The 27,954-nt window shown below is 37.2% G+C and overlaps 4 protein-coding genes and 9 non-coding genes across 24 annotated transcripts; 9 read left to right on the top strand and 4 right to left on the bottom strand.

Annotated features, from left to right (window-relative positions):
* Window positions 1-2,668: 2,668 nt before the first annotated feature.
* LOC113778419 (F-box/kelch-repeat protein SKIP6-like) lies at window positions 2,669-6,646 on the bottom strand. 4 transcript variants are annotated; one of them, XM_027323825.1, is made up of 3 exons: window positions 6,330-6,646; window positions 5,467-6,149; window positions 2,669-3,158 (listed from the first exon to the last, which is right to left on the bottom strand). In XM_027323825.1, exons 1-2 carry the CDS (start codon window positions 6,581-6,583, stop codon window positions 5,486-5,488), a joined length of 918 nt encoding a protein of 305 aa, XP_027179626.1. In that variant the 5' UTR covers window positions 6,584-6,646; the 3' UTR covers window positions 2,669-3,158; window positions 5,467-5,485. The 4 variants fall into 4 exon arrangements, 3 of the variants coding, with proteins under 3 accessions (XP_027179626.1, XP_027179624.1, XP_027179625.1); XR_003469265.1 differs by having other exon boundaries at window positions 5,422-6,645; XM_027323823.1 differs by having other exon boundaries at window positions 5,467-6,645.
* On the bottom strand, window positions 4,005-4,086 carry LOC113778909. The gene has a single exon (XR_003469374.1). It is a non-coding gene; the product is annotated as a small nucleolar RNA snoR27 (small nucleolar RNA).
* LOC113778901 lies at window positions 4,413-4,500 on the bottom strand. Its single transcript, XR_003469366.1, has one exon. It is a non-coding gene; the product is annotated as a small nucleolar RNA snoR26 (small nucleolar RNA).
* Window positions 4,603-4,695, bottom strand: LOC113778904. The gene has a single exon (XR_003469369.1). It is a non-coding gene; the product is annotated as a small nucleolar RNA snoR27 (small nucleolar RNA).
* Window positions 6,647-8,813: 2,167 nt separating the features above from the next.
* On the top strand, window positions 8,814-16,376 carry LOC113777407 (octanoyltransferase LIP2p, chloroplastic-like). Of its 8 annotated transcripts, XM_027322457.1 has the most exons (8): window positions 8,814-8,833; window positions 8,960-9,006; window positions 13,062-13,210; window positions 13,298-13,562; window positions 14,016-14,166; window positions 14,955-15,357; window positions 15,512-15,765; window positions 16,014-16,376. In XM_027322457.1, the coding sequence occupies exons 2-6, from the start codon at window positions 8,989-8,991 to the stop codon at window positions 15,311-15,313; spliced, it is 942 nt and encodes a 313-aa protein (XP_027178258.1). In that variant the 5' UTR covers window positions 8,814-8,833; window positions 8,960-8,988; the 3' UTR covers window positions 15,314-15,357; window positions 15,512-15,765; window positions 16,014-16,376. The 8 variants fall into 8 exon arrangements, with proteins under 8 accessions (XP_027178258.1, XP_027178263.1, XP_027178264.1 ...); XM_027322462.1 differs by having other exon boundaries at window positions 8,821-9,006; window positions 13,146-13,210; XM_027322463.1 differs by having other exon boundaries at window positions 8,821-9,006; window positions 14,955-15,150; window positions 15,639-15,765.
* Window positions 16,377-16,668: 292 nt separating this feature from the next.
* On the top strand, window positions 16,669-20,744 carry LOC113777433 (F-box/kelch-repeat protein SKIP6-like). 2 transcript variants are annotated; one of them, XR_003469166.1, is made up of 2 exons: window positions 16,669-17,944; window positions 20,219-20,744. XR_003469166.1 is itself a non-coding variant. In XM_027322513.1 (2 exons), exon 1 carries the CDS (start codon window positions 16,763-16,765, stop codon window positions 17,879-17,881), a length of 1,119 nt encoding a protein of 372 aa, XP_027178314.1. In that variant the 5' UTR covers window positions 16,671-16,762; the 3' UTR covers window positions 17,882-17,899; window positions 20,219-20,744. The 2 variants fall into 2 exon arrangements, 1 of the variants encoding a protein (XP_027178314.1); XM_027322513.1 differs by having other exon boundaries at window positions 16,671-17,899.
* On the top strand, window positions 18,681-18,773 carry LOC113778906. Its single transcript, XR_003469371.1, has one exon. It is a non-coding gene; the product is annotated as a small nucleolar RNA snoR27 (small nucleolar RNA).
* Window positions 18,876-18,963, top strand: LOC113778902. The gene has a single exon (XR_003469367.1). It is a non-coding gene; the product is annotated as a small nucleolar RNA snoR26 (small nucleolar RNA).
* On the top strand, window positions 19,289-19,370 carry LOC113778908. Its single transcript, XR_003469373.1, has one exon. It is a non-coding gene; the product is annotated as a small nucleolar RNA snoR27 (small nucleolar RNA).
* A 2,037-nt stretch (window positions 20,745-22,781) lies between the features above and the next one.
* On the top strand, window positions 22,782-27,519 carry LOC113777434 (F-box/kelch-repeat protein SKIP6-like). Its single transcript, XM_027322515.1, has 2 exons — window positions 22,782-23,976; window positions 27,029-27,519. Exon 1 carries the CDS (start codon window positions 22,827-22,829, stop codon window positions 23,910-23,912), a length of 1,086 nt encoding a protein of 361 aa, XP_027178316.1. The 5' UTR covers window positions 22,782-22,826; the 3' UTR covers window positions 23,913-23,976; window positions 27,029-27,519.
* LOC113778907 lies at window positions 25,507-25,600 on the top strand. Its single transcript, XR_003469372.1, has one exon. It is a non-coding gene; the product is annotated as a small nucleolar RNA snoR27 (small nucleolar RNA).
* LOC113778903 lies at window positions 25,691-25,778 on the top strand. The gene has a single exon (XR_003469368.1). It is a non-coding gene; the product is annotated as a small nucleolar RNA snoR26 (small nucleolar RNA).
* Window positions 26,102-26,183, top strand: LOC113778910. Its single transcript, XR_003469375.1, has one exon. It is a non-coding gene; the product is annotated as a small nucleolar RNA snoR27 (small nucleolar RNA).
* Window positions 27,520-27,954: the final 435 nt, after the last annotated feature.

Below are 27,954 nucleotides of genomic sequence, written 5' to 3'. Positions count from 1 at the left end.
TATATAAGCACTGAGGAACTTCCTCATCGTTACTCCGCGCCTCTCACTTTCTCCCACTCAGAGTTTACATTTCTCATTTTCTCACAGGCGAAGAACTGTCATGTTCTCTTTTTCTCACAGGCGAAGAACTGTCTTGTGGTCTCACAATGTAAACTCTGAGTGGGAGAAAGTGAGAGGTGCGGAGTAACGATGAGGAAGTTCCTCAGTGCTTATATAAAGCATCAATCAAAATCTAGCCGTTCGTTTGCACGGCTAGATTACAAAGTTGCTTAAAAAAAATAAAATAAACAACTGCTAATTTCACGGGATGCTAAACTCTCGTGGAACATAGCTTTTTTTTGTCGAGTTCTCTGCTAGGTACCAGCGCTTTTTTTGTTCAACTTTACATGTCTGATGGGATGCTCAACATTAGCTGCCAGCCATTTTTTTTTTTGTTCATAAGCCCTGCCGACTGCTTTGGAGTTTTTTTTCAAAAAAAATTTACTGGCTACCGGGCTGTCTCAGCCCAGCAGTCAGCTTTGTGCAGAGGTTGTCAGCCCGGTAGCCGACAGCTTTATAAAAAAAAAAAAAAAAATTTGCTGCCGGGTTGTGTCAGAGTCAGAAATTTTCAGTTCATACCAAAACCCTGTCAGAGCCATACATGTGCGATTAATCTTTTTTTGGTCAATAATCTGAGTAATTAACCGTCCAGCTCTTGAAAATTCAATTTAAATTCGATTTAATTATTATTTTTATCTTATTTAAGTTCGAATTCAATGTATTGTATTCAACTCAAATTCGACTTAATGTATTGTATTTTTTATCTTATTCAAAGGGTTTGTTTGGATAGGAAATTATTCAAAAAAAAGTATCTAAAATAATACTGTAACATTATTTGTAATGTAATTTATATGAGATAAAAAGGTGGTTGAAAATTATATTCAGGGTATATATATATATATATATATTGGCAAATCTTGACAATCAAACAAACCCAATTATTGTTATTATACTAACTTTTAGTGTATCAAAATTTAACCAAAATTATTTCTTTTTTTGTAATTGAAATACTTCATGTTCTTGCACTAAATAAATGAAAATTGTGCAATGATATCTCATTGACCTTCTAAAAGGGCCAACTAACAATTTATGATACTTCATATCTATAGCATAACTGTAGCGGTGGACTGAAACTTGGGAAATGCCTTGGTATAAATGTGCATTGGCATAACTGTATATTTCCTGCAGAAACTGTGAAGATTGGTTATAGGACCATATCAGGCAATGTTGTAAAAGACATTAAACATATGTATTTTGTTTGGGAAAGGAACTTGTTTACTCATAATTAGAGCTGCAAACGAATTAAGTTGTTCGAGTCCGAACTTGACTCAAGATCGGTGAACATCGAGCTCGAGTCAAATTTGAATTGATCAAGTCGAACTCGAGTTTGAAAATACTAATCTTGTTAGTTCCCGAGCCGATTCGAATTTGATTATATATATAATTTTTTATTTTAATAATAAAATTATATATATATTCCTAATATTTTATTTTTTTTAAAAAAATTATTTTATTTATTTTTAAAATAAAATAATTATTTTTTAAAAAAAATTTTTAACTCAAACTTGACATTTTGAACTCGTCGAGCTCAAACTTGAATTTGAACGAGCCTCAACTCGATTAGGCCGAAATTCAACTCGTTTGGACCCTTACTCAGAATATACACCCATGATGTGATCTGTATTGGGTACATCAAAATGTGGGAAATGTATCACAATCTAAGGTGCAAAATGTTGGGGATATTACAAAGAAAATGGTTGAATGATACAAAGATAGATACACAAAATAAAGATTTCAAATCTTGATTCAAAATCACTTTTCTTTAGGTTTTAATTGCCCATTATTTGTGTGCAATAGAACTTGGACAAATTATCCTTCACCATAATTTGAAATTTGTTTGTCTTTTACTCTTTGCAAAGATTTCAAATCTTGATTCAAAATCACTTTTCTTTAGGTTTTAGTTGCCCATTATTTGTGTGCAATAGAACTTGGACAAATTATCCTTCACCAATTTGAAATTTGTTTGTCTTTTACTCTTTGCACTAAATAAGACAAATCCTACTTGAACTATGGGCTGTTTTTCAAGAGAATTCTATAGCGTAGAAAAGTAATTTCTATACATGATCCAGGAGTATTTGAAAGTTGCAACTTTTGTCTAATGAATCATGTATTTTCTCAGCCAAGTGATTAACACCAGTGGTCTGAAGTTTTTTTAGAGGTTTTAGACACCATTTCGAGGGGCATTAACCGTCAAAACATGAAAAATTAAACATTTTGACCGTCACTAAGGATCCATCCGCAGATCATACTGTAAAAACATGTAAAATTAAACATTTCCAATGGGCGCTCATACTCTTCTAGTTTTCTCCATAGCAGAAGGATCCCTACACTCGTATAATCACTGTAAAAACGACCTTTTGTGGAAGTTACTTGTATATATATAGCTCAGGATTTACGAATGAAATGTACAACAATGGTCAAAATCACTGAACATGCAGCTGTATTTGAAGTAGAATGACTATAAACATATGAATTTGATCCTAAGTGACATGCAGTTGTACGAGAGCACAAGATTTCCATCCAGATGAAAGGTTTAACAATGCTGAAACCAATAACTAAGGGAGTAGAATTTATAGTACCATGCACGAATAAAACACATGAACTGAACTTTATCTGATATCCAACCGGTCTATGCGAGCACAGTAAATTAATTTCAAATCAGAAGGGAAAAGAAAGGTACATACAAGAAGCAGGACTGGTCCAACTTACATTGCCAGCTGCAGATGAACCCTATATGGTATATACACATAATAACATTACAGAATCTAGACAGTGTCGGGAATGCAGCCGAATATAAATACAGATTACTTTCCAGATGGGCTGTAGCAAACTTGGCCAGTAAATTATCTGCCAATGTACCTCAGATGGTGGTGACTCGGGGACTACGCATTACACCTCGGCACTTTCGAGAATCTGAAGCAGCTGGATGGCTACCCCAATGTTGCTTCGTCACACAATCTGAGCTAGAAGAAACTACCAGTAGTATCATTCTGCTAAGAAGCAATTTATCACCTGCTTCTCAACTGGAGTAGTTGGAAAAATCGATTGCAGTGAGAATCCTGTGAAAAACACCACAATGGTTTTGTCGTCAACGAAAGTACTCAGGATAAATGGAATAGGAAGCTAAAAATCATAATGCATCTCTCATACAAGAAGATCAACAGTAAAGCCCCACGTGCTCAGGCAGCCCTCCTTTTCAGACCAAAATAATGGGAGTGAATGGATGAAACTTCATTTGAACTATAGAAGCAAGCAATTTGAAATTACATGAAGGGGAAGAAGAACAGATGTGAAGCTACCAGCTTTGGCAACAAAGTTCCATAAAAGAAGCCTGGCACTTCAATGATCGTCAGCCTTTTGAAGTGAATGACCTCACAAGCAAAACAGAATTTCTCATTCCCTTAAAGGTAATTGTGAATGCCAATGACAGATGGCAATGGGAGAAAATGACTTGAAAATGAACCAAAGCTCCAAGAAATTAACTCAAATGGAGTATATGTTCTCATCTAAGACTTATCACTTAATGGTCGTCTGCAAATTACAAATAGTAGCTGCAAAAACATATAGGATATTTTCACCTTCAAGAACAAATTTTGAACACCAAGGACAAGTAACAACATGACAGAATGACTCAAAAATAAAAGAGGACCAAAATTCTAAGAGTTGAAACAGAGGGAAAGAAAAAGTGTAAGGTAGCTGACTACACACGCAATTCCATACTATAAAGTCATCATATAGCAAGCAAAAGCGATCGTATAAATTGAACTTTCATGATAAATTCAAATGCTCACTTCTGGGACCGGATTGTTAAGAAAACCCGGGACAAACAAAAGGCAAGGAGGGTAGTATCTCACATTTGCAATATAATCCATGAGTGGTAATTAATGATGCTCAATAAAAAATGGACTGGATCTCAGGAAGTAAGTCTATCCTCAACTGGATTTCAGATAGATAACGCAGTAAAAACATTAACATCACTGATCCAGAATGGACAATCATGACTAAACTACACCAATGTTCAAAAAATATTGAATATGTCTAAATCTAAAAAAAAATTCAAGCAATGGCAGAGCAATCATCATGGGGACATCAAAGTAGCAGAGTATCACATTATAAGGCCATTTTGTCAATCGAGAAAATATCTTAAAAAACAAACAAATCCAAAATGCTCATGTTGCATTTGGCTCTAATCCATTTTGAATACATGGGTAAAACAACTGTGAGTATACCATTCGACTGAATCTCAGAATCTCCAGATTACAACATCAAAAATAAAGTACATAACTCAACAGAGAGGTGGGAAATGGGGAGAACAGCATCTCAGAGTCAATCCCCATAGTTTTCTTCACTGGTAATCAAAGTGCAAGGATAACAATTGTCATATATCATCACTGATGCTCATCCTCAGATCATAAAACAAATTAAACCACCAGTACAGACTTCAATATCGAAAAAGAAATTGAAAAAATGACATTATGAAACCATTAGACTGATAATTATCATACAGGACCTCAGGAAGACAAATTAATCTTCAATTCCATTTGGGAAATTGCAGATAGATAACGCAGTTTATTTCTTATTACATCATTGGTCCATCCAGGAAAAATTCAAAGGCAAATAGGATAATAAAAAAGAAGAAAATTTTCCAGCAAGAAGCTCAAGAAGCAGTAATGAATGATTAAAATGTCTAAACAAGGAGGAGGAACCTAAAAGAACAATTTATGCCTGCGGGACTTCACAGTTAGGCAAAAGAACAAAAGACATAAAACACTAGTTTGGGTCTTCTGGGATTGGATGAATGACGTTGCTTGGCATATGAAAATCAAATGTTTTTAAACTCTTATTAAAGTGGAGGCAGTCAGTCTGTTGGCTAACCCTCGTTACAGTATAGGACATGTTCAGCTACTGGCTTTATTCTGTAGATTTTTTGCTCCATAATTATATGAAAGCATATTTTAGGCAAGATGACCAATTAATATCAAATAAGGGGGGGAAGTCAATTAAAAAGTATAGACTGAACCAATCGAGCTTGTTCCTTTTTATGTCTGCTTCAGAGGTTCAGGGATGTTCCCTCGTCAATGGCCATTCCCCCAATTTGCGCTCTATTTTCCCCTTTCCTCGCAAAGAATGAAGTAAAAGTTCACACTCTCTGCAACGAACCAGTTTTATATAACTATATTTAATGACTACTCAATTAGAACGAGAGAGAGGGAAGTTTACAGGCATGGTATAACCGTACAAGGCTAAACCCATAAAAAACAAAGCATTCAAACAAATGAATCAGATAACTAAATGGCTAACATGCTTCAAAGATAAAAGAACCTGAATATTATAAACAACATATCCACCAAAGAACAATTGCCATACCCTGCACCAAACATCACCATCAGAACTCAGCTGCCATACAATGCACAATCGCAGCTCCATTAGGAACTTTGAGAATCACGTCAGACCACAAAATCCTTCCGCTCAACATTCCATCCCCATCCTTCCAAACTTCAATATCCGCACACATTATCTCCACCTCCTTCCCACTCCCCTTCCCCTCCCAAACTACACACAACCTTCCATCGAAATTCACCATCGTCGCACCACATAAAAACCTAGGCAACCCTTTCCCTACACCCCTCAACTCCTTCCAAACATCTTCCTCCACATCGTACCCTCTGATCTTCCCTAAATAATCATAACAATACAACACTCCCCGAACCACCGCAGCCCGCCCCCTCCACCCCAAATCAAGCCTTTTTGACACGTTTCCCCACTTCCCCAGCCCAACATCATACACCACCCCACCTCTATCCGCCATTGCATAAACTCTCCCCTCCACCACCGCGCTCGCGTGCATCCACTTCTCCCTCACCTCAATAGGGCTCGGCACCGGGGCCCACAACCCAGTATCCGGGTCAAAAACCTCGGCCCAGTTCACAGACCGTGCCCAGCTATCCACAACACAACCACCTAGAACATAAATCTTGCCATCAACAACCCCGGCCGCAGCGAACTCCCGTCCCACCTTCATTCTTGGGCCTTCCTCCCACCTATTAAACCTACAATCATAAACCCACATCAAATTTAACGGAATTTCGTTAATAGACCCCCCAATTACGTATATTTTCGGGCCTAGGACGGCGAACGCAGGTCCTACGGGCTGGAACGGGATGCGGGGAAGGGGAAAAATGGGTTTTTGTGGGATTTTTCTGCTATGGCAATTAGAGAGGAGAGTGTACCAGTGGAAGGAGTAGTTGATACGGAGGTTGAGGTAGAGAGAGGTTTGGGTGGTATGGAGGAGGGACCGGGTGGTGAAGAGTGCAGAGGAGGTTATGGCGGAGCGCCATGATCTTGAGACAAGAGAGAGCTTAGGGTAATAGTATCTGGGGATTCTTGATAGGCAGTTGATGGACACGTCATCTGGGAGGTCTGGGATCAGCTGGGGTTCGGCCGATGGTCGTGGCGGCTGGCCGCCACTGGTGGTGGTGGTCATCTAACCAATGGACTGTGAAACTTGGGAAATGCCAATGTTGTTGCAGCTAAATACGTATAGGGACTCTAAAACTTTGGAAATGCCTATATGTTGAATTATTGATTGGCAACTAGGGTCCCGTCGAGTCGCTCGAGCTCGACTCGAGGCAAAATAACTAAGATCGAGCTCTGTTCAAGCTTTTAAAATTTGAAACTCAAACTCGAACTCGAGCTCGAAGTAAATGTAATTAATTCAAATCAAACTCAATCGAGTTTATTCGAACTCAATCAAGCCTAATCAAGCTTAAGTAATAAAAATTAATATTTTATATATAATTTTAAATAAAAAATATTATTGACATTTCATAATAATAAAAATAAAAATATATATTATAAAAAGCTCGATAGAGCTCGTCGAGCTCTCGAATATTATATTTTCAAGATTGAACTCGACTTGATAGCTCTAACGAGCAGTTCGAGCTAGAGATCGAGCTGGGTCAACCGAGCTCGAGCTCAAGCTGCTGACCAAGTAGCTCGCGAGCTCGAGCCGAGCTACTTGGTTCAGCTCTCCAGCCCTATTGGCAACCACCTCTATAAAATTTTCAAAATTAAACTCAAACTCGGATTGATTATTAATTTATCTTATTATTCATGCTTGATTTCAATGTCATTATTATTAATTTTTAAGTGTTAGCAATATTTAACTAAAATTATTCATTTTATGTAATTGAAATGCTTCATTTTCTTATATACTAAATAAATGAAAATTGTGCAATATCTCATTGACATATCCTCTAAAAGGGCCATTTGACGTATACTCGGACGCCGTACAAAGCGTTGGGGGCCAAAGGGAGAACACAATCTGAGATTTCCAAGTTCGAACTGACAACGGGGAAACAAAATCTATCCAACTGAACTCTAACAAGGAAACAGTTCCAACTGAATTGCCAAGATTTTTTTCAAGTTTCAACCAGCAAGACTGTCTGAATCCTGGTTGAACTGATCAACATATCCAGCTCCCCTTGTCCAATTGCAGTACATAATCAAAATCTGCTGAATTTCTCTTATGGGTTCCTGCCACCAATTTTGAACCACATTGCCTTTTGACAGTTTGAATTGAGATCTCTCGAAGCTTCCCGTCAGTGGGGTTCAACTTTTGCCACCACAACACACCTTGAAGGATGCAGAAGTTGATGCCTCCAGGAAACAAGTACTCTGGTTCCTAGTTAGCTCTTCTTCTTGAACAGGCATTGGAGCAAATCTGATTCCAGCCAACTCAAACTCTTTCAATTTCAGGCAGTCATCAAGAGCATCTGCAGATGTGCAAATGTATTGAAATAAAATTGAGGAACATGAAATAAAATTTGTGAGGTCATGTGAAACACTGAAAAAACTGGAAGATGCCATGTAAAATGTTACAGTGTATTTTGGCTCACAGAGGATTAAATGAAACAAAAACCAAAAAAATAAATAAATAAATTGTGAGGTCATAATAAATTGATGAAATTTCTGAATTATCGAGTTTGAACAACTTATATGACCTAATAATATCAGTTAAGACTATTTGATTAATCATGAAAGTATCAAAGAAAATTTATAATGAACTACATAATGCATAAACAAAAGATAATAACAAAAAAAAAAATAATTTTAGTCTCAAATATGTGTGTGTGTGTATATATATATATATATATATATATAGTGGATTCACGTTTTTTTCTCAATTGATTTTTCTCCATTCGAAGATAAAACCATATAAAAGTTTCTTGGAAAACCAAAATAGTAATTAATTTTTCACTTAAAAAAATTATTTGTTAGGAAAATTTTTTTGAGCTCTATTATTTGTTAAAAAATAATTAGTAGGAATATAATACTTGAAGTCTTTGAACAATTTTAAAAACACCAATTTGGACCAATTATATATATATATATATATATATATATGTATATATATTGTGGATTCACATTTTTTTCCTCAATTGGTTTTTCTCTGCTGGAAGATAAAACCATATAAAAGTTTCTTGGACAGCCAAAATAGTAATTAATTTTTCACTTAAAAAATTATTTGTTAGAAAATTTATTTTTGACCTCTTTTATTTGTTAGAAAAATAACTGCTAGGACTAGTCTTGAACAATTTAAGAAACTTAGGGTTAAAAACACCAATTTGGACCAATTTGGGCCTCCCCACTCGTAATATACATAATCCTATGGCAGCATAAAAGTTTCTTCCGTTTTTAATATTGCCGTGGTCTTTCCGCCCGCCACCGCCAGGTTTTTATTTTTATTTTTAATCAGTTCTTCACCTCCCGCCTCTTTTCATGGGCTTATTTATTCTACACAGTCTTTAGATATTGATCGAATTTTCTGTTCTTTTCTATCCGTGGAATTATCATGAAGAAAGCCTATTAATTACTGAATTCAGCTGAATGCTTGCCACAACTCAGGTACAATTATAAATTTGGATACCTGTGGAAGTCTGGGAATCTTGTTTAATTTTTCTTTTCCCCTTTTTTTCCTGGTTGTAGCGTGGAGGGGTATAAGGTGAACGCATGAGTGAGAATTGTGGACTAGCTATTGAATGAAGTTTGCCTTTTGATATCTTTGAGTAGTTCCTCTATTATGTACTGTGTTTTGTCTTAATTTGGGTGTTTGGGGGGGGGGGGGGGTAATTTTTTTTTTGGCTGTTCAGCAGTTTGTTACTGAGGTTTGTGCTCTCTGTTTATGATGTGTTCTCTTATCAAATAAAGTTACATTTGTGCTCAAAATAAAAGAAAAAAGTTGATGATTAAATAGAAATTGAATCGGCGCTGTCAAAGTTTGATTTTTGTGTTAATAATTTTGGTTTTGTTCCAGTTTATGCACTCCACTTGCACTTGAGATTGGAAAGAAACTAAACTAATAATGAGACTGAAGAGATGGGTAGTTGAGGGTTATGAATTTATTGAAGAATTTGCTACGAATAATTAGGCGTATTCCAGTTAAGTATGAGTTGTTTTTTAAGTTAATATGAGGTCTTAATTTACATGATTCAGAAGGGCTTTATCAAGGTTTACTAAAAACCCATTTAGGATAGCTGGTCATTTTTTGGACTAATCGAGAAGTGAGGATGTTGGCAAAGAATGTTTACTTTTATAACATTTGTCGGTGGAAGAGTAGTGCTGATTTGTTAGTGGCAACACGTATGGAAGAAATCATTCATTCAGTAGAGTGCAGATTGATTCAGGTCTATTTGCATTTGATTTATAGTGGACAAACCTTTCTTTGCTAGCTCAGCTGCAACTTTTTATGCACTTTGTTTTCAAGTTTAGGGTTTTTGGATGTTTTATCCATATTCAATTAGGTTCCTTTAATAATGCAAAGCAATAAACGATGCTTGTTTATTTAAGTGCTAACACTATATACGAAGTCTTGAGTAGTGTTTGTTGTTGGCTGGAAGCACTGCTTGAGGTTGTCTTAACCTGGTCTTGTGAGTCATTTAGTTTCACCACCAGGACAAGAGAGATCCACCAATTATGTTGGCAGTTGGTCTCAGGAAAGGGTGGTCAGAAGGCCCCTAGTGCACTGTCTTAGAGCAGCTTAGGATGATAAAGTCAATAAATGCTGCTTGTGTCTGAATTCAAACAGGAAATTAGAACTAAGCAAGGGCATAAATAAAATGCGGAGAGTGTAATAGGGGCGGTGGAAGAAGTTATGGTAGTTGATTCTCTTACTTGTTGATCATCAAAATAATCAAAGCCAGTTTATAAGGCAGACCATAGGAGCCCTAAATATTTGATCTCTTTCTCAGTCTTCTAAACCATGACGTGTGTTGTCAATGCCGTAGAATGTTAGATTCATGGAGAAAAATGCTTAGTCGTAAGAAGGATGTGCTTGTTATAGCTGAATTAAACTTACATCTCAGTTGTTCTAAAATCAATGCAAGCTAAACACTGAAGAAGATTATAGGAATTATAGTGGAGAATGAGGGGATCAGAAGTATGTGTATTTTTATGCATGTAAATTTACATGCTTTGACTTAATCTGATCTACATATACTTACTTTTGGCTTGTTATCACTCAGAAATCATAAAGAAGCTTAGGGTTTTATGTGACACTAGTAGAAACTCTGAGACCGCAATAAGATGAGCTTAAAACTGAGAAACGGCATAAATTTTTTTAATTGTATAACATTCTTCTCTTGAAAGGAAATAAATGAAAAGGAATAGAACTTCTTTAGTACTTTTCTACGCTGATAGTTGTCACCAAATACTTTTCATGCCAGTAAGTCATGATCTGGTTAATGAGATTTGTGGTGTTCTGTTGTCAAGCCTTTATTTTTGGTTATATTATTGTGTGACATTTTCCAATTATATGGCTTTGTTGATGGGTGTTCCTTCCCTTGAATCTTCTGATGTTGGGATTACAATGTGGGCTATCCTCACTGGACGTAGACTGGAAAAGTGAAGTTAAAGTCTTTAGTGAAACAGGACCTTTTAATATATTGAGCATGTCTATGGCCTTGAAATGTGTAAAGGTCAAAATTTAAGTCTAGACTATGAACATGTTTCCCTACTAGTCATTTTATTACAAGGAGCAAGATTAATATTGCCATCACATAACATCAAATCATAGATGAAGAATTTGAGATCATTGCAAATGAAGGTTAAATGGTTCCTGCACAATGTCAATTTTCAATATACAATTTTGCAAATATGTACATTAAAATGGTTTCTCACAATGCAAGGATTCCTATGTGTCTTAATCCCATTCTAGATTACTCTCGTTAAGTGTAATCTATCTCTTTTTTCATATTTTAACCATGAATTCTAATGGACTAAAAGACAATGTTAGTAATTTAGTGCTAGAAATTTTCTAATGCCATCTGCCTATGTATGCATTAGCGAGGTTAAATGTAAGTGACATATGCAAAGTTAAAACTTAATTTCAAATTTCGTAAATCAGAGTTGTTGTAACCATAATTGGTTTTTACTTACAAATGACACATTCATTAGAGTTGTTTTAACCATAATTGATTAAGCAGCAGTTTGATGAATATGTGCTTCTTGTATCTTTTTCTCGTTCTGCTCTGTGCTCTGTAGTTCCACATGGTTCTAATTTTCTCTCTCTTGGGTTTAAAAAAAAAAAAAAAACCCCGTGGTAAACGTAATATACAGAAAAGCCCCTCGTGGTTTCAAAACGCACAATACGAGACCTCATACTTTGAATTAAATTGTAAAGGTGATGGAATCCGTTAAATTTAACGGAAATGGACGAAATGACAAAAATGCCCTGATATAATTAAGGAAAAGACAGCTTAACAAAATCATTTATTTTATTCTCTAGAGAGAAATAATTAAGGGCTAAGGGATAGAACAGGTATATTTGTTAAAATTTAGGTATAAAATTTTTTTAAAGTTCCAATAAGTCATTTCCGTTAAACTTAACAGATTTCGTCACCTTTACAATTTAGTTCAAAACATAGGGTGTCATGTTGTACGTTTTGAAACCATAAAGGGCTGTTTTGTTTTTTACCCTTTTCTCTTTGGGTTTGTATTTTCTGATTCTAGTTTTCCTTTTGTGTTTGCTTTAAAAGAAAAATAAATAAAGCTCTCAAACAAACCAGTAAGGACTAAACTGTTAGATGAGCAAATATTTAAGGGGTTAAACTGTTCGAAAACCCAAAATTAATAAGACCCCCTTCTTTCTTTCTTGTGTCTTCCATCAGCCGCAGTCTACAGCGGACTACCAAGTCCACCAAAGCCCATCATCAATCTCTCCTTTTTCTCTCCCCAACTGTTTCCCCCTATCCATCATCGAAAAGAGTTGAATGGGTTCTATTTGATCGTCTTAAATTTAGGAGATAATGGTAGGAAAATTTGTCAGTTCAATGATCCAATGTTGCGCCGGCAATAAAGATACTCTTGGCTGCTTATTGCTTTATACTAGTATTTTTAACAGATAACTGTTTTTCTAGGAATTGAATAACCACTGACTCTCGGAAAAGGCATAGGTATGCCCCTATTTCCCAGCCATAATCTGCTACATGACGAAATAAAGATTCTTTTTTATAGACAAAGTATTTGTAGAAATGTCTGTGAGGTATTTCTGAGATGACCCTTTAATGTGGGAATTAGATTGGCATGTGTTTTGACTAGTAGTATTTAGCTTTTAACATTTTCAGCTAATGGTTATGCGATAGAACTTAGGAGATCAATACAGTTGCTGGGAGTAGATTTTCTTTTCTTTTGAAGAATGTGAAACATGCTTTTTACTTGGATGTGAGCTATTAACTTTTATCAGTGGGAATGCTAAACGAGAAAAATTCTTCATGGAAATTATGATAGTCTCTAATTTCAACATGAAACTAACTTACTGGTTGACATCATAAGGGGTGTATTACTGCCTCGTTGCAGTTGCACGCTTTATTGAAACATTGCTGCAAAGAAGTGGAAAAGGTGGTATTTAGCAGACTGAGATTTGTGACTATTATACTAATATGTCTTGATTTTCTACTTGCTAGAATACCACAATAAATATGATTCTACTAGCAAGCACTGTTTCTGGCTCAATCCCAGGAAACCAACTTATTAATTCATCAAAACAGAGGCCAAGCAGTCGTTCTTGTGTTGTAAATTCAGCAGTTGCGATGACAAATGAAGTTAAAAGAAGGTGCATTCACTTTTGAACACTGAGACTGTTTGAACACGCTTTTGAGTTTTTCAAACTTTCATTCTTTGAATTTTTATTGCGTGGCAGTTGTGAGTTTTATGACATGCATAAAGAACTCATTCCCTATGCTGAGGCATGGTCTTGGCAGAAGGACATAGTTAAAAAGAGGAAGGAATTGATCGAAAGGGAAAAAGACTGTTCAGACACACTGATCATTTTGCAGCACCATCCTGTTTATACATTGGGTACTCGTAGTTCTGAGGCATACTTGAATTTTAGCATGAAAAATGCGCCCATTAATGTATATCGAACCGAACGGGGAGGCGAAGTTACATACCATGGACCTGGACAGGTAGATTCTACTTTTCAGCAGAATTTTGTACCTAATATCTTAGGGTGTTATTTTTATAGCTCAGGAATATTTGGAAGATATTCAGACCTGAACCTGGGTTGACTAACTAGTGTTTTGTGCTATCCACTCAGATATGTGTTTCTCATGATAATGGTAGTCATGTTATTAGAACTTTTGTGGGATCAATTTGAAGGGAAAGCCATTTGTTTAAACCTGACTGCATTCAGGCTGGGTATATTTGCTTCCTCAAGCATTTGGGAAGTTGGGTTTGTTCCACCATCCCAGAGTCTAGAATCAAATATGTAATCTTATAAATAAGTAGTCTTATAAGTTGTTCCAGCAGATTCAGTAGCATGTATCCTGTATCATGCTCAAGGCTGTCAATTAAATAAATGTGTTTCTTTGAGCATCAAAACCTTTTTAATTCTGACATTTTACATTTTTGTTTTGTAGCTAGTGATTTACCCAATAATCAATCTCCGATATCACAAAATGGATCTTCATTGGTACCTCAGGGCACTTGAAGAAGTTGTTATTCGTGTTCTTTCCTCAACATTTTTCATTAAAGCTTCACGTATTGAGGGCCTAACTGGTGTTTGGGTTGGTAGGTTGGCAATCCTTTGACTAATATTCTATTGCCTTTGCCATACTTACACAAGGCATGGTTGTGAAATGAGTGAAGGTTATTCAATTTGTAATTTGGAAGGATTAGGTTTGGCCTCTAATAACTGTTTGTGTGGACAAGTATAGAATTCCTTTCTATGTGAATAAGTAACCATGTAGCTGCTGAAAATGCCTTGATATCTTCCTATCATCAAAGAGGATTTGATTGTTGTTCATTTAACTAGTTGGAAGTGACATCCAAGGCAAGAATCTTGAATGTAGATTCCATAACAGAATGAGTTCTGTGAACATTTTGCAAGTAGACTTTTCATTGAAAAATTGGCAGACTAAAAATATGGTCAGTGCTATCACTTTTTTCATCGGTTGTCATTAAGGATAGAAAGAACTTACACTTTTTTATGTCCTTGGATTAAATTTGTAGTCTACTATCATGTTTTCAATTCTTAAGGCACTTTGACAGTCCATTTGTTTTTAGCAACACTTGAATCTCATTCCATATGTATCATCTGAAAATTGTGAGTTTTCAGCACATATGCATAAAGTTGTACAGATAGATTGTTCTTGTCTTTTGTCCTTGACATCTTTTCCCTTCCTCTGATGTGCTTTAGGAATTATCCTTCTGGAAAAGCTGGATTGAATGGATCCATGCGTGATGGTTTTATAGTAAAATTAATTTGCTATTGACTTCTTAATAGCAATGTCATATTTAGCATTTAATTTAAGATTGCTGGTGAAATAGACAGAGACTAACACTTGTGACCCCTTCAGGAGACCAAAAACTGGCAGCTATTGGTATAAAAGTGTCACAGTGGATAGCATACCATGGATTAGCATTGAATGTTGCCACAGATCTGACAGCATTTGGTCAAATTGTCCCTTGCGGTATTCAAGATCGTCAAGTTGGAAGCATAAAGGGTCTGTTGCAGGAACATGTTTCACCTAATCAACGTGGAGCTGAAAACAAGTATGACATTGATGATAACCAGCTGATTGATATTACTCACAAATCTTTGGTTCAAGAGTTTTGCAAAATTTTTCAAGTTCACCTCCGTCATAAGCCTATCCCAGCAGGAATTGCCTGGGAAAGGCCTGAGGTTTTACATTCCATAACTGAAAAAGGAGACTAAAAGAACATGAAGGATGCACCAGGTGCTTTCCATTTTGCTGTTAAGTATGTCTTACACTCCATTTATGCAGAAAATTTCAAGACTCGGCTTAGTTTTACAGTGTCAGGATTCTTGAATATTCAAATTCTCTTTAAAGCAAGTTTGTGCAAATCTTTATGGTCTATTGACTTTCAGAGCATTTTATTCTTTCATTTACAGAGAGATAGGAGTCTAATAAATGGGATGATGAATCTTTTCTGCAAATAGCCATTGGAGCGCAAAATTGCGTGACAGAATTTACATGATTCTCGAGGATTGTAATGGCAATACATTTGCACATCTGCAGATGCCCTTGATGACTGCCTGAAATTGAAAGAGTTTGAGTTGGCTGGAATCAGATTTGCTCCAATGCCTGTTCAAGAAGAAGAGCTAACTAGGAACCAGAGTATGATCTAAAATATGTAGTTTACTTGGTAATTACTCCAGCTAAACACATTACTAGTTTGCATTGTATGTGCTTTTAATTTTCCTTCTCTATATTTTTGTGATACTGTGAAGTAGTTTGAGGGTGCTATAAGTTTAAGCATTACTAGGTTACAGCTGATTTTTACAAAACTGTCATCTTTAGATCATCTTGCTGATTGAAATTTAGTTCAGCATTATAATTTGTATAAAGTTACTTGTGATTTGGATCTGTTGATTGACAAAAAATTTTAATTAGGCTGACTTGGGGATATAGCCTCTGCCTTGCCCTCGAGTACTTGTTTCCTGGAGGCATCGACTTCTGTATCCTTCAAGGTGTGTTGTGATGGCAAAAGTTGAACCCCACTGACGGGAAGCTTTGAGAGATCTCAATTCAAACTGTCAAAAAGCAATATGGTTCAAAATTGGTGGCAGGAACCCATAAAAGAAATTTAGCAGATTTTGATTATGTACTGCAATTGGACAAGGGGAGCTGGGTATGTTGATCAGTTCAACCAGGATTCAGACAGTCTTGCTGGTTGAAACTTTGTAAAAAATCTTGGCATTTCAGTTGGAATTGTTTCCTTGTTAACGGTTGGAAATCTTAGAGTTCAGTTGGAAAGATTTTGGAAATCTGAATTGTGTTTTCCCTTTGGCCCCCAACGCTTTGTACTGCGTCCGAGTATACGTCAAATGGCCCTTTCACAAGATATGTCAATGAGATATTGCACAATTTTCATTTATTTAGTATATAAGAAAATGAAGCATTTCAATTACATAAAATGAGCAATAAATAATAAGATAAATTATTGCTAACACTTAAAAAATAATAATAATGACATCGAAACCAAGCATGAAGAATAAGATAAATTAATAATCAAGTCGAGTTTGAATTTAATTTTCAAAATTTTTTTCAACATATAGGCATTTCCAAAGTTTTAAGAGTCCCTATACATATTTAGCTGCAACAACATAGGCATTTCCCGAGTTTCACAGTCCATTGGTTAGATGACCACCACTACCACCACCACCACCACCACCACCAGTGGCGGCCAGCCGCCACAACCATCGGCCGAACCCCAGCTGATCCCAGACGTCCCAGATGACGTGTCCATCAACTGCCTATCAAGAATCCCCAGATACCATTACCCTAAGCTCTCTCTTGTCTCAAGATCATGGCGCTCCGCCATAACCTCCTCTGCACTCTTCACCACCCGGTCCCTCCTCCATACCACCCAAACCTCTCTCTACCTCAACCTCCGCATCAACTACTCCTTCCACTGGTACACTCTCCTCTCTAATTGCCATAGCAGAAAAAACCCACAAAAACCCATTATTCCCCTTCGCGGCCTCCCGTTTCAGCCCGTAGGACCTGCGTTCGCCGTCCTAGGCCCGAAAATATACGTAATTGGGGGGTCTATTAACCAAATCCCGTTAAATTGGATGTGGGTTTATGATTGTAGGTTTAATAGGTGGGAGGAAGGCCCTAGAATGAAGGTGGGCCGGGAGTTCGCCGGAGCCGGGGTTGTTGATGGGAAGATTTATGTTCTAGGTGGTTGTGTTGTGGATGTTACGGCTCAGTCTATGGACTGGGCCGAGGTTTTTGACCCGGTTACCGGGTTGTGGACCACGGTGCCGAGCCCTGTTGAGGTGAGGTTGAAGCGGATGCACGCGAGCGTGGTGATGGAGGGGAGAGTTTATGCAATGGCGGGTAGAAGTGGGGTGGTGTATGATGTTGGGCTGGGGAAGTGGGGAAACGTGTCAAAAAGGCTTGATTTGGGGTGGAGGGGGCGGGCTGCGGTGGTTCGGGGAGTGTTGTATTGTTGTGATTATTTAGGGAATATCAGAGGGTACGATGTGGAGGAAGATGATTGGAAGGAGTTGAAGGGTGAAGGGAAAGGGTTGCCTACGTTCGTCTATGGTGCAACGATGGTGAATTTCGATGGAAGGTTGTGTGTTGTTTGGGAGAAAAAGGGGAGTGGGAAGGAGGTGGAGATAAAGTGCGCGGATATTGAAGTTTGGAAGAAGGTGGGTGGAATGTTGGCTGGAAGGATTTTGTGGTCTGGTGTGATTCTCAAAGTTCCTGATGGAGCTGCGATTGTACATTGTATGGCAGCTGAGTTCTGATGGTGATGTTTGTGCAGGGTATGGCAATTGTTCTTTGGTGCATATGTTGTTTATAATATTCAGGTTCTTTTATCTTTGAAGCATGTTAGCCATTTAGTTATCTGATTCATTTGTTTGAATGCTTTGTTTTTTATGGGTTTAGCCTCGTACGGTTATACCATGCCTGTAAACTTCCCTCTCTCTCGTTCTAATTGAATAGTCATTAAATATAGTTATATAAAACTGGTTCGTTGCAGAGAGTGTGAACTTTTACTTCATTCTTTGTGAGGAAAGGGGAAAATAGAGCGCAAATTGGGGCAATGGCCATTGAGGAGGGAACATCCCTGAACCTCTGAAGCACACATAAAAAGGAACAAGCTCGATTGGTTCATTCTATACTTTTTAATTGACTTCCCCCCCCCCCCCCCCTTTATTTGATATTAATTGGTCATCTTGCCTAAAATATGCTTTCATATAATTATGGAGCAAAAACTCTACGGAATAAAGCCAGCAGCTTAACATGTCCTATACTGTAACAAGGGTTACCCAACAGACTGACTGCCTCCACTTTCATAAGAGTTTAAGAACATTTGATTTTCATATGCCAAGCAACGTCATTCATCCAATCCCAGAAGACCCAAGCTAGTGTTTTATGTCTTTTGTTCTTTTGCCTAACTGTGAAGTCCCGCTGGCATACATTGTTCTTTTAGGTTCCTCCTTCTTGTTTAGACATTTTAATCATTCATTACTGCTTCTTGAGCTTCTTGCTGGAAAATTTTCTTCTTTTTTATTATCCTATTTGCCTTTGAATTTTTCCTGGATGGACCGATGATGTAATAAGAAATAAACTGCGTTATCTATCTGCAATTTCCCAAATGGAATTGAAGATTAATTTGTCTTCCTGAGGTTCTGTATGATAATTATCAGTCTAATGGTTTCATAATGTCATTTTTTCAATTTCTTTTTCGATATTGAAGTCTGTACTGGTGGTTTAATTTGTTTTATGATCTGAGGATGAGCATCAGTGATGACATATGACAATTGTTATCCTTGCACTTTGATTACCAGTGAAGAAAACTATGGGGTTTGACTCTGAGATGCTGTTCTCCTCATTTCCCACCTCTCTGTTGAGTTATGTACTTTATTTTTGATGCTGTAATCTGGAGATTCTGAGATTCAGTCGAATGGTATACTCACAGTTGTTTTACCCATGTATTCAAAATGGATTAGAGCCAAATTCAACACGAGCATTTTGGATTTGTTTGTTTTTTAAGATATTTTCTCAATTGACAAAATGGCCTTATAATGTGATACTCTGCTACTTTGATGTCCCCATGATGATTGCGCTGCCATTGCTTGATTTTTTTTTAGATTTAGACAGATTCAATATTTTTTGAACATTGCTGTAGTTTAGTCTTGATTGTCCATTCTGGATCAGTGATGTTAATGTTTTTACTGCGTTATCTATCTGAAATCCAGTTGAGGATAGACTTACTTCCTGAGATCCAGTCCATTTTTTATTGAGCATCATTAATTACCACTCATGGATTATATTGCAAATGTGAGATACTACCCTCCTTGCCTTTTGTTTGTCCCGGGTTTTCTTAACAATCCGGTCCCAGAAGTGAGCATTTGAATTTATCATGAAAGTTCAATTTATACGATCGCTTTTGCTTGCTATATGATGACTTTATAGTATGGAATTGCGTGTGTAGTCAGCTACCTTACACTTTTTCTTTCCCTCTGTTTCAACTCTTAGAATTTTGGTCCACTTTTATTTTTGAGTCATTCTGTCATGTTGTTACTTGTCCCTGGTGTGCAAAATTTGTTCTTGAAGGTGATAATATCGTATATGTTTTTGCAGCTACTTTTTTTAATTTGCAGACATCTATTGAGGGATAAGTGTTAGATGAGAACGTATACTCCATTTGAGTTCATTTCTTGGAGCTTTGGTTCATTTTCTAGTCATTTTCTCCTGTCGCCATCTTTCATTGGCATTCACAATTCCCTTTAAGGGAATGAGAAATTCCTGTTTACTTGTGAGGTCATTCATTTCAAAAGGCTGACAATCATTCAAGTGCCAGGCTTCCTTTATGGAACTTTGTTTCCAAAGCTGGTCGCCTCACATCTGTTCTTCTTCCCCTTCATGTAATTTCAAATTTCTTGCTTCTATAGCTAAAATGAATTTTCATCCATTCACTTCCATTGCTTATGGTCTGAAAAGGAGGGCTGCCTGAGCACGTGGGGCTTTACTGTTGATCTTCTTGTATGAGAGATGCATTATGATTTTTAGCTTCCTATTTCATTAATCCCGAGTACTTTCATTGATGACAAAAAACCATGTGGTGTTTTTAACAGGATTCTCACTGCAATCAATTTTTCGAACTATTCCGGTTGAGAAGTAGGTGATAAATTGCTCCTTAGCAAAATGATGCTACTGCAGTTTCGTCTAGCTCAGATTGTGTGACTAAGCTACATTGGGTTAGCTATCCAGCTGCTTCAGATTCTCCAAAATGCCGAGGTGTATTGCGTAGTCCAAGTCGCCACCACCTGTGGTCCATTGGTTGATAATTTGCTGGCCAAGTTTGCTATATTCAATCTGGAAATTATCTTCTGTATTTCTATTCAGCCACATTCTCGACAATATCTACTTTCTCCAATATGTGTGTATAGTAGTAGGGTTTATCTGCAGCTGGCAATGTAAGTTCGACCGGTCCTGCTGCTTCTTGTTGTATGTACCTTTCTTTTCCCTTTTGATTCGAAAGTAATTTACTGTGCTCAGACAGACCAGTGGATGTCAGATAAGTTCATGTGTTTTATTCGTGCATTGTGCTATAAATTCTACTCCCTCAGTTATTGGTTTCAGAATTGTTAAATCCTTTCATCTGGATGGAAATCTCGTGCTCTCATGCAACTGTATATCACTTAGGATCAAATTCATATGTTTATAGTCATTCCACTTCAAATACAACTGCATGTTCAGTGATTTTGAGCATTGTTGTTCATTTCATTCGTAAATCCTGAATATGAAGTGTCTATATATATATGTATGTATGTATGTATAGGAGTGACTTCCCACGAAAGGTCGTTTTTACAGTTATTCTACAAGTATAGGGATCCTTCAGCAATGGAGAAAAATGTCGTGCTCGCCTTCCTAGGGACGAGGACATAGAAGAGCATGAGCCCCCACTGGACATTCGCAGGTGGATCCTGTATGATCTTCAGACGGATCCTTAGTGACGGTCAAAATGTTTAAATTTTCTGTTTTGACACCTTTTTTTCTTGTTTTGACGGTTAATGCCCCTCGAAATAGTGTCTAAAACTTCTATAAAAACGTCAGACCAACCACTGGTGTTAATCACTTGGCTAAGAAAATACATGATTCTTTAGACAAAAGTTGCAACTTTCAAATACTTCTAGATCATATAGGGGGTGATTTGCTATAGAAAATTACTAGAATTCCCTTAAAAAACAGTCCATAGTTCAAGTAGGGTTTGTCTTACTTAGTGCAAAGAGTAAAAGATAGACAAATTTCAAATTATGGTGAAGGCTAATTTGTCCAAGCTCTATTACTAGACAACTAAAATCTAAAGAAAAGTGATTTTGAATCAAGATTTGAAACCTTTATTTTGTGTTTTTATCTTTGTATCATTCAGCCATTTTCTTTGTAATATTCCCAACATTTTGCACCTTTGATCGTGATACATTTCCCACGCTTTGATACACCCAATATAGACCACATCATAGGTGTATATTCTGAATAGGGGTGTAAGAGTCGAGTATATTCTGAATATACAACATCATGGGTATATTCTGAGTTTCGAACTAATCAAACCGAGTCTCGTTCGAACTCGAGTTTGAACTCGTCGAGTTCAAAATGTCTAGTTTGAGTTTAAAATTTTTTTTAAAATTAATTATTTTATTTTAAAATGAATAAAATAATAATTTTTCTTAACGAATAATAAAATATTAGAGATATATATATGTAATTTTACTATTAAAATAAAAAATTAAATATATAATCAAATTTGAACCGGCTCACGAGATAATGAGATTAGTATTTTTGAACTCGAATTTGACTTGATCAACTTGAATTTGACTCGAGCTCGATGTTGACCGAACTCAAGCGATTCGATTCGTTTGCAGGTTGCAGTCCTAATTCTGAATACAAAAGTTCCTTTCCCACACAAAATACATATGATTAATGTCTTTTACAACATTGCCTGATATGGTCCTAAAACCAATCTTGACAGTTTCTGCAGTAAATATGTTCTCATCTCAAGATCTACGTCACTATTTATACAGTTATCCATATGCACATTTATACCAAGGCATTTCCCAAGTTTCAGGCTTTCAGCTACAGGGTTTCAACCTAGGTCCATTGGGGCCTTGTTCAGTTACAGGGTTTTTTAGTGAGTCTCTCTTATATTAGTCTTTGACTCAATTTGACGATGACTCCTGAGTGTTTCTAATTTAACTGGGTGTGTGTTGATTTCGGTTCGGAAGAAAAAATTTCCCAAGTTTCAGTCCACAGCTACAGTTATGCTATAGATATGAAGTATCATAAATTGTTAGATGACCCTTTTAGAAGGTGAATGAGATATTACTGCACAATTTTCATTTATTTAGTGCAAGAAAATGAAGCATTTCAATTACAAAAAAAAAAAAAGAAATAATTTTGGTTAAATTTTGATACATTAAAAGTTAGTATAATAACAATAATTGGGTCTGTTTGATTATCAAGATTTGCAAATATATACATATATATTATAAATATAATTTTGAATCACTTTTTTACCTAATATAAATTACATTACAAGTAATGCTACAGTATTATTTTAGATACTTTTTAGCTTATGGGAGGTCTCTACAGTTAAATCCCTATGCATATTTAGCTGCAACAACCTTGACCGAGCAACCAACCAACATAGGCATTTCCAAAGTTTTCACAGTACACTGGTTAGATATGACCACCACCACCTCCTCCAGTGGCAGCCAGCCGCCACAACCATCGGCTGAACCCCAGCTGATCCCGAAGCTCCCAGATGACGTGTCCATCGACTGCCTAGCAAAAGTCCCCAGCTCCCATTACCGTGATCTCTCTCTTGTCTCAAAAACATGGCACTCCGCCATAACCTCCTCTACACTCTTGACCGCCCGGTCCCGCCTCCGTACCACCCAAACCTTTCTTTACCTTAACCTCCGCATCGACAACTCCGTCGACTGGTACACTCTCGTCCCTAATTGCCAAAACCCACAAAAACTCATTTTTCCCCTTCCCCGCAACCGGGTCCAGCCCGTAGGGCCCGCGTTGGCTGTCCTAGGCCCGAAAATATACGTAATTGGGGGGGCTTTTGATGGAATTCCGTCAAATTCGATGTGGGTTTATGATTGTAGGTTCAATAGGTGGGAGGAAGGCCCTAGAATGAAGGTGGGCCGGGAGTTCGCCGGAGCCGGGGTTGTTGATGGGAAGATTTATGTTCTAGGTGGTTGTGTTGTGGATGGTACGGCTCAGTCTATGGACTGGGCCGAGGTTTTTGACCCGGTTACCGGGTTGTGGACCACGGTGCCGAGCCCTGTTGAGGTGAGGTTGAAGCGGATGCACGCGAGCGTGGTGATGGAGGGGAGAGTTTATGCAATGGCGGGTAGAAGTGGGGAGGTGTATGATGTTGGGGTGGTCGGGAAGTGCGGAAACGTGTTAATAATTTGTCGGCGGCAGCCTGCGGTGGTTCAGGGAGTGTTGTATTGTTGCAATATTTTTGGGAAGATTGCAGGGTATGATGTGGAGGAAGGTGTTTGGAAGGAGTTGAAGGGTGTAGGGAAAGGGTTGCCTACGTTCGTCTATGGCACAACGATGGTGAATTTCGATGGGAGGTTGTGTGTTGTTTGGGAGAAAAAGGGAAGTGGGAAGGAGGTGGAGATAAAGTGTGCGGATATTGAAGTTTGGAAGGATGGGGATGGAATGTTGGCTGGAAGGATTTTGTGGTCTGGTGTGATTCTCAAAGTTCCTAATGGAGCTGAGATTGTGCATTGTATGGCAGCTGAGTTCTGATCGTGATGTTTGGTGCAGGGCATGGCAATTGTTCTTTGGTGGACATGTTGTTTATAATATTCAGGTTCTTTCATCTTTGAAGTATGCTAGTCATTTAGTTATCTGATTCATTTGTTTGAATGCTTTGCTTTTTGTGGGTTTAACCTCATATCATGCATGTAAACTTCCCTTCCTCGTTCTAATTGAATAGTCATTTAATATAGTTATATAAAACTGGTTCGTTGCAAAGAGTGTGAACTTTTACTTCATTCTTTGTGAGGAAAGGGGAAAATAGAGCGCAAATTGGGGAAATGGCCATTGAGGAGGAACATCCCCGAACCTCTGAAGCACATATAAAAAGGAATAAGCTCGTGTACTACCCTACAAATTGTAGTACTGTTTCACACTGAATAAGCTCTATGGGTAGTCAAATTTTTACTGGAAAACAAAGTTAATTGTAGGCTGACATGAATAAGAATAATGGCATATATATTGCCATTGAAAAGATATTGAAAATTGCCTCTGCTTAGAGGGCCCCTTCGTTGCCTTTATTTTTGTCCTTTTCCATATTTTCATTTAATTTTTCAGTAATTCAAGTAACTTAGTTAGATTTTTTTATTCAAGAATTGGTGTTTCATTCATGACCTTTGGAACTTAAACACAATGTCATGTGTTGAATTATGTAAATGTGTCTTTGGTAGCACATTTTGGTATAGTGGCTTGCAACCCTTTGATACTCTTCTGCTGGGTAAATGAACTTTATAAATGTAGTTACCTTCACCTGTGTCCGCAAAATATTATTGCTGATAAACTGAAGTTTCATTATATATTATCAGGCAGAAAAAAACACTTAGCGAAAGAGGGGGGGAAAAGTTTGAAGGTTAAGTGTTGTGCTGTGTATACTTATTAGTAGTGAAGGTGTTTTGGACTTGTGCTTATGAATGCCGGATCCAAGTAGTCAAAAGTACTACTGAAATTATTGAATAGATTTTTGGAATTTTATTACTAAGGTTTAGCCTAAACTATAGCACTAATTTACGGGCTGCTTTGTTCGTGATCCAGAGTAACATTTGGTTTTGGAATAGTAAACTAGGCGATCGCAATGATTGTAATTCAACCTTTTGCTGTGCTTGGCTGGTTCTATACATTTTAATTAACTTTTTTCTCCCTTATTTCTAGTTAATTTTTCATCTTCTTAGTCCTTTTCTGACTTAAATTTTTCCCCCTTATTTGATATTAATTGGTCATCTTGCCTAGAATATGCTTTCATATAATTATGGAGCAAACAATCTATGGAATAAAGCCAGCAGCTGAACATGTCCTATACTGTAATGAGGGTTACCCGGCAGACTGACTGCCTCCACTTTCATAAGAGTTCAAAAACATTTGATTTTCATATGCCAAGCGATGTCATTCTTCCAATCCCAGAAGACCCAAACTAGTGTTTCATGTCTTTTGTTCTTTTGCCTAACTATGAAGTCCGCTGGCATAAACTGTTCTTTTAGCTTCTTTCTCCTTGTTTGGACATTTTAATCGTTCATTACTGCTTCTTGAGCTTCTTGCTGGAAAATTTTCTCCTTTTTTCTTATCCTATTCGCCTTTGAATTTTTCCTGGATGGACCAATGATGTAATAAGAAATAAACTGCGTTATCTATCTGCAATTTCCCAAATGGAATTGAAGATTAATTTGTCTTCCTGAGGGTCCTGTATGATAATTATCAGTCTATTCATTTTTTTTAATTTCTTTTTCGATATTGAAGCGTGTACTGGTGGTTTAATTTGTTTTAAGATCTGAGGATGAGCATCAGTGATGATATATGACAATTGTTATCCTTGCACTTTGATTACCGGTGAAGAAAACTATGGGGATTGACTCTGAGATGCTGTTCTCCTCGTTTCCCACCTCTCTGTTGAGTTGTGTCCTTTATTTTTGATGCTGTAATCTGGAGGTTCTGAGATTCAGGCGAATGGTATACTCACAGTTGTTTTACCCATGTATTCAAAATGGATTACTGCCAAATTCAACACGAGCATTTTGGATTTGTTTGTTTTTTAAGATATTTTCTCAATTGACAAAATGGCCTTATAATGTGATACTCCACTACTTTGATGTCTCCATGATGATTGCGCAGCCTTTGCTCAATTTTTTTAGATTTAGATTGATTCAATATTTTTTGAGCATTGCTGTGGCTTGGTCTTTATTGTCCATTCTGGATCAGTGATGTTAATGTTTTTACTGCATTATCTATCTGAAATCCTGTTGAGGATAGACTTACTTCCTGAGATCCAGTCCATTTTATGTTTAGCATCATTAATTACCGCTCATGGATTATATTGCAAATGTGAGGTACTACCCTCCTTGCTTTTTCTTTGTCCCGGGCTTTCTTAACAATCTGGTCCCAGAAGTGAGCATTTGAATTTATCATGAAAGTTCAATTTATACGATCGCTTTTGCTTGCTATATGATGACTTTATAGTATGGAATTGCATGTGTAGTCAGCTACCTTGCACTTTTTCCTTCACTCTGTTTCAACTCTTAGAATTTTGGTCCTTTATTTTTGAGTCATTCTGTCATGTTGTTACTTGTCCCTGGCGTGCAAAATTTATTCTTGAACGTGATAATATAGTATATGTTTTTGCAGCTACTTTTTTTAATTTGCAGACATCTATTGAGGGATAAGTGTTAGATGAGAACATATACTCCATTTGAGTTCATTTCTTGGAGCTTTGGTTCATTTTCTAGTCATTTTCTCCTGTCGCCATCTGTCATTGGCATTCACAATTCCCTTTAAGGGAATGAGAAATTCCTGTTTACTTGTGAGGTCATTCATTTCAAAAGGCTGACAATCATTCAAGTGCCAGGCTTCCTTTATGGAACTTTGTTTCCAAAGCTGGTCGCCTCACATCTGTTCTTCTTCCCCTTCATGTAATTTCAAATTTCTTGCTTCTATAGCTAAAATGAATTTTCATCCATTCACTTCCATTACTTATGGTCTGAAAAGGAGGGCTGCCTGAGCGCGTGGGGCTTTACTGTTGATCTTCTTGTATGAGAGATGCATTATGATTTTTAGCTTCCTATTTCATTAATCCCGAGTACTTTCATTGATGACAAAAAACCATGTGGTGTTTTTCACAGGATTCTCACTGCAATCGATTTTTCCAACTATTCCGGTTGAGAAGTAGGTGATAAATTGCTCCTTAGCAGAATGATACTACTGCAGTTTCGTCTAGCTCAGATTGTGTGACTAAGCTACATTGGATTAGCTATCCAGCTGCTTCAGATTCTCCAAAATGCCGAGGTGTATTGCGTAGTCCAAGTCACCACCACCTGTAGTCCATTGGTTGATAATTTGCTGGCCAAGTTTGCTATAGCCAATCTGGAAATTACCTGTATTATTCTCGACAATATCTACTTTCTCCAATATGTGTGTATAGTAGGGTTTATCTGCAGCTGGCAGTGTAAGTTCGACCGGTCCTGCTGCTTCTTCTTGTATGTACCTTTCTTTCCCCTTTTGATTCTATAGTAATTTACTGTGCTCACACAGACCAGTGGATGTCAGATAAGTTCATGTGTTTATTCGTGCATTGTGCTATAAATTCTACTCCCTCAGTTATTGGTTTCAGAATTGTTAAATCCTTTCATCTCGAACTCTCGTGCTCTCATACAACTGTGTATCACTTAGGGTCAAGTTCATATGTTTATTGTCATTCTACTTCAAATACACCTCTGCATATTCAGTGATTTTGGTACATTTCATCTGTAAATCCTGAGTGAATATGAGGTATATATATATATGTAGGATTAACATCCACGAAGGGTTGTTTCTACAGCAATTCTACGAGTACAGGGATCCTTTTGCTATGGAGAAAAATGTCGTGCAGGGACGAGAACATAGATGAATAGAAGTGCCCATTGGACATTGCTCCCTTATCATCTTAAAAGACTTGGCCACCAAATATGAGATGAGGACCTTGTCGCCCCCATCCTCTGCTCTGTGGCTCCAAAGAATTATGGAATCTTGCAACTCTTCGGCACAACTCCGTATTCCAATAATAATCAAT

The sequence above is a fragment of the Coffea eugenioides genome, chromosome 7, assembly GCF_003713205.1.
Source record: "Coffea eugenioides isolate CCC68of chromosome 7, Ceug_1.0, whole genome shotgun sequence".
In the NCBI taxonomy this organism is placed as follows: domain Eukaryota; kingdom Viridiplantae; phylum Streptophyta; class Magnoliopsida; order Gentianales; family Rubiaceae; genus Coffea; species Coffea eugenioides.
Note: the sequence above shows the minus strand (reverse complement) of the source record. Positions and strands in the feature narration are given on the sequence as shown.